The following is a 13,494-nucleotide window of genomic DNA, read 5'->3' on the forward strand; positions in this document are numbered from 1 at the left end:
AGCAAGAGTCAATAGCTTTAACGGAACAGTAATCTGTAAAATCGACTTTTGGAGCTTTACAGCTTGTTATAATATCATTCTTCCATCAAAAACATACCAAGAGTGTCTTGATTCCTTGGGGGACGTAGCTCCACCTATGAGTGTAAAGCTCTTCCTTGGAGCAGCAATTTCCAAGTTTCAAAGCTTCTGATTCACACAGCAGCTCTCCCCATGACTCCCTCACTCAGCTCCTTCAGACTAGTCAGAAGTAATTAGCTAACAGTTGGTGGAACTGCACACTATTTGAGCTCATTATACGACCTCATTCTCATTAGGTGATATAAGTGAAACATGTTATGAAAGGTTTATAGAGGAGCAATGTTGTGATGACTTCCTGAAGGCAGAGTTACAGAGGTATCAGTTTTGAAAGACACAGAGGTCCAATTTCAGGGAGTAAAATTAGGAAGTAAAATATATTTTAAGCCATATTTGATACACACAGCAACTGAAGGTAACAGTTTCTTGATTGTGCTATAAAATGACACAATGTGCCTGGACAACACATAATATTTAAAAAAAAAAAAAAGGTCCACATGCTCTGCTCAGGTGGTCGAGTCATAGATCAGAGGGGATACATGTTCGGGTCTAAGTGTTTTGAGTTTTAGAAAACAGATTGAAAACAGTCACATTTTGGGTTTCGTCCTCAACACTCACTAGCTATGACTTCTTTTTATCAACTCACCTCTGTTGATCTGAGAGATACATTTTTACAGGCAAGCAGACATCAGACTTGTGCTCCAAAGGGCACAAGTCTGAGAGTCATTAGCGGACTCACGTGCAAGTCAAACATAAATACAGAAGTTAGTCTGCCAACTTCATTTGGCAGAGGAAGGAGAGCGGTGTGCCTGCAGCTTTGTTCTAAAGCTTTCACTGTAACACTAACTAGGAGAGTTGTCAGTTTCCCTAGTGTAGATATGTATGATGGCAGGAGGTTAGAACTTCCTAAAGTCAGAATGTTCCTTGAAGTCAGGAATTTTTAAGTGTGGGTTCTGGGAATTTAATTTAGATTTCAGACACACTTGAATGGAATATTCTGAAAAGGTTTTCATCATGGTCCTAAGCCTGAGCAATTTAGACTAATGCCTAACAGCTTAAGTTTGTTTGAAACACCATTCAATTCTTAATATTTGTATGTTGAACTTTGATCAATCCTGAAAAATATCTATTGATTTCTTATTAAATATTTCAGCATTTAAAACTGCAATTTCTACTGGGTTATTTTAAAATAAAATTAACATCCTTTATTGCAATATTGCAATTGCAGTGTTTCCATTAAATTAAAAAAATACATTTAAATCACAAGTGAATAAGTTTGTTCACATAAGTTATTAAAAATCCTGTCAACAGTAAACAGTTACATGAGATACAGTATATTCACAATTCAGCCATGGCGTTAGCGCTCATCTCTCAACCATCAGCGGAGAAGTCAGCGTCTTATTCAGACATTGGAGTGACAAACCCTTTGTACTTGGCAGCTGCTACACGAGCGTCATTTTGGGGAAATTGCAGTTGGTAATTTTACAGAAAAGCGATGGATTCAACACTTTGGAATAACACAACTTTTTATGAATTGTGTGATGCTGTGAGAGCTCTGGTAGAGCCAGCTGCACACTGTTGTAGGAAAAAAAAATCATCCTACTCCTTCCTGTTGTCTTCTTCGTGGTTTTCTCCCTTAGTAATAGCCGACTGTTGATCACGCAACTTGTATAATTCAAAGAGTTATACAAGCAGTTAAGTGAAGTACATCTGTTTCGATATGGCCAAAAAAAACACCTCATCCCAACGCAAAAACTTAGCGAAAAACGTGACTTTTTTTTTAGAAATTGGCATCTATCCATTAAGCAAATTTATTATAATTTAAATTTTCGCATTTCTATGGTTAATGGAAACACAAATACTGACACCGAGAAAAAACTAGCTGTAGAAGCAGCTCTGTATATTGAGCAAACAGGTTGAAGGATCATTGGCAGAGAGAAGTTTCCATTTTAGCACAATCATATCTGTGGAAATCAACAGATGTTTTGTACTGACAGATGACAAAAGGAAACATAGTAAACAAAAACTTTTAAGAAGTTTTTTTAGCAAAACAAAAACTTCTTAAAAAATGCTTTTTGAGACAACACCTCAATGGTCTGGCTGCTGACTTTGGGTTGGTCCATCTTGTGAAGCTAAGATTTAAATTGTTGACCAACCCTGGTTCCAAATGTGTTCTACACTCCTTATTGTTGCTTACAAGCAGATCCATATATTCTGCATATTCATATTTCAGTATGGATATTTGTCATCCATATTGAAAACTTATGACACAAGTTTTCAGTATTACCAGTAAATAAATCCATTTGATACATTCTCATTAGAAAGACATTTTTTGGTCATATCATGATCATTATGTATTTGATGAGATGAGATTTGATGAAGTTCGTTTTGCATCAGAAACACATACACAAATTTCATAATCTGAAACAGGGTGACATTTTTACATAAAATGTTTGTTGATTCTTCTAGTAAGCAGGAACTTAAAACTGCACACATACTCTTTTGCCTTTACTTGCACATGCTGTTAACTTTCAAGTCATATAGAAACCTGGCTGTGTGTCAGGAGTTATATATATATATTTTGTTCTCCTGTAATTTATTTTCAAGATTAAGTTTAGATGACGAATATAGGCGCCTTTAGCCACAAGCATTCACAGCAAACACACACCCGTCAGAGGAAGGAACAGTGACCAGTGAGACTTAAATACAGACACACGCCCCGTCCCCTATGAATGGCAAAGAACTGAACCGAATGAAAATAGATGTAACCCTGACACTCCTTGATGTGTGGGAAGAAAAAAAGGAGGTAAATTCCCCCAATAAAGCCCAGGCCTTTGGGAAGACTGTTGTAGACTGGATTCCTGTGGCTTGCAAACAAAGATCTGTCCCAAACTCCAAGATGTATTTGAGGAATGCTGCTTGTTTTCATGTAGCAGTCACACAGATGAAAGCTGGTCGAGGGAAAAGAGGGGGAAAGACACAAACCATTTCCTCCCTCAGTACGTCTCCAACAAATCCCAGCTCCGCCCTGAAAAGAAACACCCACTCCCGGGAAACTATGCACCAAAAATATTTTCTTCTCTGACACGCAAAAATGTTGAGCTGGACCCACCGAGGTCTTCACAGAGAGGATTTTATCAAATGCGAACAAGTGCTCAGTGGTATCCTGTCTGTGTCTCATGTGCTCTTCCTCAGGTTTTTTGCACATTTAAACAGCTGTACCTGATCAGGTTTTGGCTTAGTGCTGTGTTGTACAATCCATCATTGTCGAGCTACAAAGCCCTCTGCCCCTGTCTCGACCCTCCCTTTCCAGCCTCATTTCCTCTTGGCCAGGGGTTCCTTCTCTGTTCAACTCTTTCCCATTTACCTCCAAGAGGGGTCCAAGGCCTTCCTTTTCCTCTGGACAGTAAATTCCGTCTTGCAGACAGAGCAGAGGCCCACCTGTTGTTCCCTATAATTTGTCAAGCAACACGGAATACCTCGCAGTTTGTTGTCAGAAGGGACCATTTGCTGTGCAGTGACATTTAGATTCATGATTCAGTCTGGGTGTTTACCAAAAGAGTACAAAATGTCTAAATTTATTATCCCGGACCCCGTTCCATACACAGTAACCATAACTTTCTTCCCAAATGACCCTCCCCCACTTTACCCACAAGTTAACCCCTCATTCCAGACCAAGCACCGACTTCCTGTCTCACTTGATCCCCTCGTTTTTTGTTAGTCCACCTTTTTTCACCTCTTTATCCACTCCTCCTCCCTGGTTATTTCTGTTCATGCATACCAACTGAACTTTATACACATTCTGCCACAATAGAGCCACAATTTGAAATACATTTTATGGGGATTCAGTGTGACTGACTGACAAAGCATACTGTATAGAAAGAAAAAAGTAGATTCCACAGTAAAAAAAAAAAAAAAAATTCTTTTATAGTTAGATGGCATTGTGATCACGGAATTCACAGTTAAATGAAAATGTTTTGCCATAACAACCTATAAAATAAATGTACAAATGTGATATGTGCAAATTACCATTTAATTTCACATCAAATTAATGTTTTTAAATTGTTTCATAGTTTACGGATTTTTCCTGTTTTTCACTGTTAAATACAGAAATATTTCTTACAGCACAGTGCTGGAGGGATACAGTGGTGTGAAAACATTCTGTGGACTGACAAGGCAAAATCTGAACTCTTTGGAAGGTCTGTGTCCCATTTGGCATAACAGTAACACTAGAAAAAATATCATACCAACAGTAGAACATGGTGGTGGTAGTGTGGTGGGCTGGGCTGTTTACTGCTTCAGGACCTGGAAGTCATGCTGTGATCAGTGGAACCATGAATTCTGGAAGTCATGCTGTGATCAGTGGAACCATGAATTCTGGAAGTCATGCTGTGATCAGTGGAACCATGAATTCCACTAAACATTCTGAAAGAGTTGAAACCAACTTGTGTTCTGAAGCAGTTCAATTATCCAGAACACACAAGCAAGTCCACATCTGGATGGCTGAAGAAAAACTAAATTAAGACTTTGGAGTGGCGTAGTCAAAGTCTTGACCTGAATTCTATCAAGATGCTGTGGCATGAGATTAAAAAGGCTGTTCATGTTAAATCATTCAACATGGATGAACTACAACAATTCTGCAAAGATGACTGAGCCAAAATTCCTCCACAGCTGGAAAAGACTCTGCAAGTTATTGCAAATGCTTGAAGGGAGTTGTTGCTGCTCAGGGTTTCCCAACCATTCCCAACCAGGTGGCAATCACTTTTTTTTTTTTATTTCATTTTATTTTTTACACAGGGTCATGTAGGTTTAGACATTATTTTAAGAATCCAGACATGTTTTAATCTTCTCCACAACATCCTCCCTGTCCTGTCTGTTGTGTTGTTCTTCTGTCTTCGTTACTTTTCATTCTTACTAACAAACCTCTGAGGCCTATTTGACAAACAAGTGACCTCTAACGACCAGTGGTTGCATTGGATTTTATTTTGTGGTATCAGAATAAAGGGGGCTTAATGCAAATGGCCACCACACTTCCGATATATATATACTTGTAAAATATTTTCTCTTGTTGCACAGAGTGTTACTCTCTGTCCTTTTGATACATAAAATCCCAACAATATACAGTAAAGCTTGTGCTTTTGATATGAAGAAATATGTACAAGTTTAAGGCATATGAAACTTTAGCGGGGCTCTGTAGGTCTCCATTTTTCCGTCATGAACTGGAAATCTTTGAGCAGAAGAAACGGCGTGCATTACTGCACATGCTTTTTGGTAAGTGGGGGTCAAGGGGGGCTTACTACACATGTCATAACTCAAACTCCCATTTGGAACTACTATACTGTGCAGCCTTCTCATGAGTGCAACACATATGGAAGTGACTAAGAGACTGTAGCAGCAGACAAAAGTCTCAGACTGGAGAATATTAAGAGCTTACAGTTAGAGACGGGCAACTTAAGAGGAATGTATGTGCATTTATCCATGAGTATAAAGTATTGTTGACCATAAGCACTTTGTTGCTTTAATTATATTGAACTATGCATTAAAAAAAATGCTTTTACTATTGCAGAAAAAAAAACTTGGAAAGATTAGTTCAGTTTTCAAACAAAGCAAAATCTAAAGTCAGAGTTTAAAAGATTCAGTTAAAGAGTTCAAGCTCTTGGATGCAAAGAAGTTCTAAATAAAAGATGGATAAAAGTGATAAATTGCTAAAAAAAAAAAAAAATTCAGTTGCAATTTTCTATTTCACCACTAGGATATGCTACTGACCCACAGTGAAGCATTGCTGCCTCTGCTGGGATGTTTATGCATAGAACAGACTACAGAGAACTTTTTACAGAGCAAAATATATATATATATATATATATATATATAGACTTGCATAAAGAGATTTTCTCAAAGTTTAGATCTATAATGCTCCATAAAATTAATATTGTTAATAAGTTGATAGACTGATAAATATAATGAAAATGTAATATATTGAACATATAGTCACAATAATCCTCACTGTGAAAGGCAAACAGCGTATGATTATGACTCAGATTCAAACCATTAATTAGCAAAAAAGTTATCAGCAAACAAACATTAAATCAGACGGAGATGTGACCACAAAGTGAAATACTATTTTTTAAATATACAGCTGTAAAGTTTTTCAGAAGATAATTGCGTATATGATCAGTTTCAGTCTGGTTATATAAAGTACCACAGCACTAAAACTGTGCACTAAAATATATTTGTAAATATATTTTACAAATATATTTCCTCCAAAAACTTGAACTTCAGGCCTGTTATGATAAAGGCCTCTACGTGTGTTTAAAGTAAAAGATGTACTTTAAATTTCTAAAATGTTAGAAATTCCAAGAGCCGAATGAAAAGTTAAGATGTTTCCAACTTTGCAATTACCTGCTTTTGTTACAAATTCCTTTTCAGATAAGAAATCTTGCAAGTCTGGAACCACCTTCAGCCACTGGCTGTAACATACAAAGGTGTATTAGGGACATTGCAGATAGAATAAAAATTAGGAGTAAATTTCCAACAGAAAACTTTTTAAATTTTTTGTTAATCTCAGAGTGTTTCTAGAAAAAAAACACTTAGACATTTCTGAGTTTCAAAAGTTGAAAATATTTAACTTTTGACACTCAGAAATTTCCAGTTTTTTTCTAGAAAATATCTGAGATTAATCTCAAAATTTCTGAGTTTTTTGGCAGAATTGCATTCCTTTGTTTGCTATCTACAATGGCCCTAACTTGCCATTGTAGGAACACGAGGCAGAAAATCTTTATTTTCTTTTTTTTTCTTTCTATTTTTACCAAATGATTTTAATACTTTCTCTTATAGACACGGTATCTGTGTATCTGAAATTCAAAGTTGTGAGTTAAATAGGTTTCATTTTTTAATTTGAATCACAAAACATTATGAATAAAAATCACCTTATAGGGCTTGAAGGCTTGAAACTGTATTGTTGGACAATGCAGCCAATCTGAAATCCGGACCATAACGCTCCTCCTGGAAGCGACCAATCAGGCTTTTAGCTCACAGTAATAGTACTCCACACATGGATTTAGCTCCACCTCGCAGTCCCAGATCCCAGGGAGGACCAGAGCAAAGAAAACAAGTTACCTCACACAGTCTGTAGCAGGGCATGTTGTAGATGGCTTCACTGGGAATGAGGCGCTGCGTCTGAAACTAGGGGACAAGATGAGTGGGAAAATGAACAAGGTAAGCTTGGGAGAGGGAGTCAGACAAGTCGGAAAGTTTGAAGGGTCTGGTTTTCAGTTTTCTATGACTGACTTGTTGGTCTGAAGTGTGTGTTAACAGAGTGGGAGACAGATGTAGAATGAGGAGTTTTCATGTGCAGCAGTACTTCCTCAGAGTACTTCCTTTAGTGGTTTTACAAAACTATCATTCAGGATTTTTGGGGGTTTGAAACGATCTGCATACTAAATTCTAGATTCCATTTTTTCATTTCCCTGCACAGATATTTTATCTTGTCTTTTCCTCTCTCTCATTGTGTTTGTATGGGAGAAGCATTGACTTCTTGCCGCCCCTCTCTGGGAACTTGCTCAAAGTATCACACTTCATTAAGCTGACATTAGACGTTGTGAACCGAGGGTCATGTGACATGTTCAACATTCTCACACACATTCACAATGTTTCAGCTATTGCTCATGAGCAATTTTAATACAATATTGGAAATATTTGTGAAACCGAGCTAAGGTTATTTTGAAGACAAACTAGTTGGTTCTGATTATTCTGACAGTGTAAAATTTGGGTGTAACTTTCTAATGATTTCTTCTTTTAAATTGCAATGTTTTTCCATCTGGATCAACATTTCCTTTCTAAGGGCAACAGCTGCACTACTTGGACAGAAGGCAGGGTTCTCGTCATTACCAGGGTGACCGTTATATAATGAAGTTGGAGGAGTTTAGTTTTTGATTTGTAGCTAATTTGACAAATCATGTGTAATCACAGATGAGTTAAAGTAATTAGAGGGTCATTTTTAGAAGGTACTCCAGCATTACAGGAGTACTCTAGGTTGGTGCTCAATTGTGACAACACGCTGTGTGTTTGCATGTACAGCTATGGTGCAAAGGTTTCCCAAGAGCAACAACACAAGTTTTGTGTGTTTTGTGTCTTTGCCACAAGTTTGATTTTTAAAGTTAAACACAAGGAAATTAGATTTTAACTCATTCATTCAATTTAATTTATTTTTTTTTAAAAGGCACATAGATAAACTGAAGATTTTTTGCAGATTTCTGATCTCTGGTTTTTTTTAAAGCTTTCTAGACAGATTTGAATTAAGCAGTTTTTTTGTGTGCTAAAGCTCTAACAGTGGAGAAAACTGTACCTTTCAGTCTTTCAAATTATATTCGATGGAGAGGTTACGTCACACTGTCAGAGAGTCGCTGTTACTTGCCTGGTGGAAATCATTTCCTTGTTCTATGTTTTGCTTCGTACAGTGGGTCTGGATCCTGAGAAACGATTACTTGCTGGAGACATACACTCTTTTGAAGTTTTAACTACTGGATCTTATTTTACCCAATCACTAATGTACAGCCATGACGTATGTAATGCCTCAGGTTGATGAAGCTTACCGGAAACTGTGTATGCTGTAAACAACCCTGTGGTGAGTAGGGCTACAACATTTTTGCCAGCAATAAAATGTCTTAACTCTCCCATGGTCTTAGCGCGACGCTCAGGAAGAGCACAGCAAATGTTATAGTTGGACAGTGGAAAGTGGAGGGGGTTGTCCCATCATACCATCAGTTCCCAAAACCACATTAAAAGAAAACTCATAAGCAACCACCCCAGACTGAGCACAGAGTGAAAAGGTTGCGGAGTCTAAATGACCCCATCTCTTAAGCACTCCTCTAGCTTCAACTTTAATTGGTCAATATTTGGAAGTGTAGTTAACACGGTCTGAATGGTTTTGTTCACACCTTCCACTGCCATTGACAAACTACAACTTAAACGACACGGAATAGCAACATCAGTGTTCACAACTCTGAGACAGAGAACTGAAGGCACAGAAGAATCAAGAGGAAATGCTTAGGAAGGCAACGGCCAGCCCAGGGTTTTGCTGTTATATTAATGCAAGTATGAAATATTCATAGTGCACATTTCAACTGTAGTTAGTGTCTTCTACTAGCAAATAACTTTAATCAGTTGATGCTGATTAAAGTTGGTTTTCAAGCGACTTGCCATTTAGTGACTCCAACTTAGGCTATTTGAAGATTTTTTAGTAGCTCATACATAAAATATTCAAAACAAAACGCATCTCAAGAAGCTGAAATATCTAGGTGCAAAGCCACCTGATATGCTAATGATTGCCGTATATAAAAGCAGAAAATCCAGAAGCACCAATCACTTTCCTTGGCACTGATTGGCTGTTACCCCAAAAGCAGATATAAAAAGATTATGAATGTTAGCTTCTGTTGTAGTACCAAGATGGCTTCTACTGTGTTTAATGCATATTAAGGTACATTTGGTGTTTAAACCATTAAAGTAGGCAGTTTTAAGTATTTTTAGAGGAGGGTCTCAAGTATTTCAAGCGATTGTGTTCTCTTTCTCTTATCGAATACCAAGGGTCCAGTGTAACGAGTGATGATAGACTCCTTTACTAATATGTCCACCGATAAATTTTGGCTTCCATTCTACTTGCAACGAGAGGAAAAACAGATTCGTATTAACAGCTAGATAACATTGTCCAACCTCTCCAACCTTTCCTTTTCTGATAGCAGTTCGGTCATTTTTCTTTCGTGTGAACCCATGCGGATGAACGGACGTCAACACACATTTTAATCAGATTGGAAAGTGGCCTTGAGGTAGAAAAAGTCCCACTTTCTGAGAAAACCTGGGCAGGAAATTCAAAGAAGCGTGTCACCTTCCAGCCAGGCTTGTGGGTAGCAGGTCCCATGGAGATACTTGGTGACCAGAAATACAATGCCGAGGCTTGTGTTCAGCGTATAGTCGGTAGTCTATATTTGTAATTACGGGGTGTAACTGAGAGGTTTGATGGCACATGATGGTTGTGTTTACTTGGGACACCCTCTGGTCACTGCCAAGCCAGGAAGCTGAAACAGAGGCTGGTTGACGTTCCCTTGAGGCACATGCAGTTACTCTGGTTGCAGGTCAACACTAGTGGCTATTCACTCCCATCTGCAGCTCTAAAACGATGTGAATGAGAAGGATTTCCTTCAAGCTTAGTAGAAGCTAGGAGAAAAATTTCAGATTGTTCGGACAACAGCATTACCCTAGGTAAAGTCAGACACTTTCTGCACATTGTAGCACAGCTGGAATATTTCTAACCCTAGCACATTTATATTTAACATCATATGCATAGAGAATGAAGTGTCGGTTGCTGTAATAAGAAATTCTCTGTATGTCCCAGTCGTGTTTGGACCAGAAGTCCTACTGGGGGAGCGGAAGTGGATCATGGCAACATGCTGACCTCACTAAAGGAACAGGCAGTCTCTGTTTCCCGCACTGCCTGTCCCACCCTTTGGATAAATTCAAACACACACACACACACGCACACACACGCAGGCTGACTCCCATTTATTAACACGCACACGCAAGAGGTAATGCCAACAAATGATGCAGGGACCCAGATGCTGGTGGGAGACTCTCAATGGAGGGTGGAATTCAAGTTTGCAAGAATCAACAAACACATCAGTGAATGGCCGGGCGTATTGCAGTGCATAAACTTAGTGGCTGGTTGAGAATGGATAACTTTGGGCGGTTGATCACCTTTAAAACTAATTTTTCTTAAGTTTTGAGGTAATATTTTTTAATGCCATCTCAGAATCTCTGACCTGCAGATACTGATTCAGCCACTCCCAATTTTCCTATAAATTAACAGTCCTCAAAATATGTAGATTCTTCTTATCCCTGAGTGAAAAAGCCCCCAAACAGTAGATCTATCTTCACTTTATTGATTAAAAACTAGCTTCGTTATCCTTTTCTTCTCTTCTACACGGTTCTCGTAAACGAGCAAACAATGGAGCAGAAAGAGGTATGAATTAGGAAAACTGATTTTTCTGTCAACTTTTTATTTCCAGAATAACAGAGTGAAAAAGATCTACAGTTCACCTACTGCAGTTCAAATTTATTTTACTTTGCTAAAATAACTTTGGGCAGATAAACCATGTATGCATGGTGTCTAATTGGTGTGTGTGTGTAATTTATTTTGAATTGAAAGTTCAACGAACCTAGAGTTTTCCTTTAATAAAAGGAGATGCTTAGAATAGTTTAGCTAGTCAATATTTACAGAGACGACAACCTCCCATAAATGCAATAAAATCAAAGGGTAACCGATAACTTGCAGCCTTGATTTAAAATCAATCAAACCTGAATTTTAAACTCATGAGAATAACGATATTTATGATCATAGAAAAAAAGACATATATTGCCCAATCATACCACTTACTGTTAAACAGAAATATCCGGAATTTTTAGTCCTTTATGACTACTTGATTGTAATACTTTATTGGTGCACTTGTTGGAGCTCATAGGTGTGGTTTTCCTAATGTGTAGTCTCAGTTACCTTAAAAGCCCACAGTCATCCTAGATGATCCGACGCAAACCCTCTTCTGTCCAAACCAATGAAGTTTCCGGCTTTCCGTTGTCTGCACGTGGGATGGAGATGAACCTCATGCAATGAGTGAAGTCTACCAGGCTTCTGGTGCAGCGGTACTTGGCAGCCCATCAAAGCCTACTATTTAGATAGTATACAAATCCCAAATTAGCTCATAGCACATATTACAAAGACCTAAATAAATTTGAATGCAATAATTCCACTTACTCAAGAATTCAATGCAGAAACATTTGGCCATTATGAGCACAAGGCTTCCAGAACAGAGAAGCTAACGGAACAGCGTCCATGTTTCATCCCTAAAAGAATACAGACACAATTCAACTTCAGCGCCAGTCATTGAATAATTTCTTTCTCCATCTTACACTAATTTCTGCTTAGCAAAACATAACATAAAAAGTACTAATATTAAACCCAGTTACTAACAGCTCAAACATACAAGAATCTTCCGTGAAGCGCCGCCATTACACCCCATATCTTTTTCAAGTACAGTATTGCCTTCTTCTCATCAACCTGCCTAATAAAGGTCCCTCCCCCTAACCTGATAGGTTACATTACTGTGCCTTAGTTTTCCCCAATTGGTCAACATCGTGAGACGGGCAGCTGCTCATTCAATCACATTAAGAGAAAAGGGAAACTTTCCAGTGAGCAGTTCAAGAACAGACAAAGTATGGGAATTAATAAACATATCTGAATAAACATTTAACATGTAACATGTTTTCAAATGAGACATGTTACATAAGTTTTCTTCTTAGTTTAAAGAAGAGGGCTACAGATGAAAGGGATAAAACCTGGTTGCTTTCCTGTAAGACGTTCATGATGGTTTATGCTAAAGTTGTCTCCAATTTGGAAGGACACCTGTTATATTCAGTACTAGATTCAGAAGTAGACTGTTATTCTTTCTGGCCATTCTATACCAAAAGAACAAGGTTGGGTGGATAAACTATTAGTTTGGTCTAGTAGACATGCTGCTCATTTTGAAACAGTCCATGAGAATATTTTCAAGCAGCCAAAATTAATCTATCCTGTAGGTGGATGGAAAAGTGTTGTGGCTTTCATTCAGCGGGCTGAGCTGCAGTGTAGAGGCAAAATGATGGATTTCTGTTCATTCGCTAATAAGCACACTGACTGGCTAAAGAGCACCTTGTTTTATCTATTATTTTTTTGTAGATACAGTGTCAGATTTATGACTGGAGTGGCATTTTTAAGCCAGCTAGATAACAGAAGATAGAGTTTATTGAAAAAAGAAGCGATTTTATACGTCATATGTGACAGCCATTATTTTTTAATTAAATGTCAATTGAGGGAGCCGATGTTGTATGAAAAAGGAAAAAGCACAAATCAGATTTTGTTAAACTTTGTGCAATTTAGGTTAGGAGTTAGTCAGGAAAGAAGCCTTAATTGATTATTTTATCTTCTTCTAGAGACGTTTTTGTGATTACCTCTTTTACAGAACAGACTGTCAGCACCTGCAACTTTGACTGCCACGTGAAGGAACATGGCTTTGCTTAGACGGAAGCTGCGTTCAATGTGCGCAAAACTTCTGCTAATGTTAAAAATACACAGAAACACGATGTTTCCATAAAACAAGAAATTCAATTAAAGCCACAGGTGGTTTGCGATAGTGGCAACATCCGTTTGTTGATTGACACAAGTGATATGAAAAAAATTTTCCATTGAAGTTTTGTGAAACTATATTTCAATTAAGCCAATAAAGCGCCTCGTACAGGCAGCAAAACTTTTTTTTATCAAGAAAAGGAGAGTTTGCAGTGTTTCCATTCAGCAAATTTGTTTTTGAAATGTCAAATTGCGTAATTATTTGATTAATG

At 37.8% G+C, this 13,494-nt stretch overlaps 1 protein-coding gene and 1 long non-coding RNA gene across 6 annotated transcripts in view; one reads left to right on the forward strand and one right to left on the reverse strand.

The window, feature by feature from the left end:
- The window catches only part of tns2a (tensin 2a), a 69,851-nt gene that overhangs the window by 4,125 nt on the left and 52,232 nt on the right, over positions 1-13,494 (forward strand). Inside the window, exon 1 of one of the 5 annotated variants that reach the window (XM_028019824.1) lies at positions 7,155-7,290. The exons of the other annotated variants lie outside the window; for them this stretch is intronic. Within the exon in view, the coding sequence (XP_027875625.1) occupies positions 7,270-7,290 (21 nt within the window). The 5' untranslated portion in view covers positions 7,155-7,269. Of the gene's footprint in view, positions 1-7,154; positions 7,291-13,494 lie in introns of those variants that run through there. 5 annotated transcript variants of the gene reach the window in all.
- LOC114148814 (uncharacterized) lies at positions 11,308-12,280 on the reverse strand. The gene is made up of 3 exons (XR_003596362.1): positions 12,105-12,280; positions 11,876-11,964; positions 11,308-11,788 (listed from the first exon to the last, which is right to left on the reverse strand). It is a non-coding gene; the product is annotated as an uncharacterized LOC114148814 (long non-coding RNA).

Source organism: Xiphophorus couchianus, chromosome 1 (genome assembly GCF_001444195.1).
Source record: "Xiphophorus couchianus chromosome 1, X_couchianus-1.0, whole genome shotgun sequence".
In the NCBI taxonomy this organism is placed as follows: Eukaryota; Metazoa; Chordata; class Actinopteri; order Cyprinodontiformes; family Poeciliidae; genus Xiphophorus; species Xiphophorus couchianus.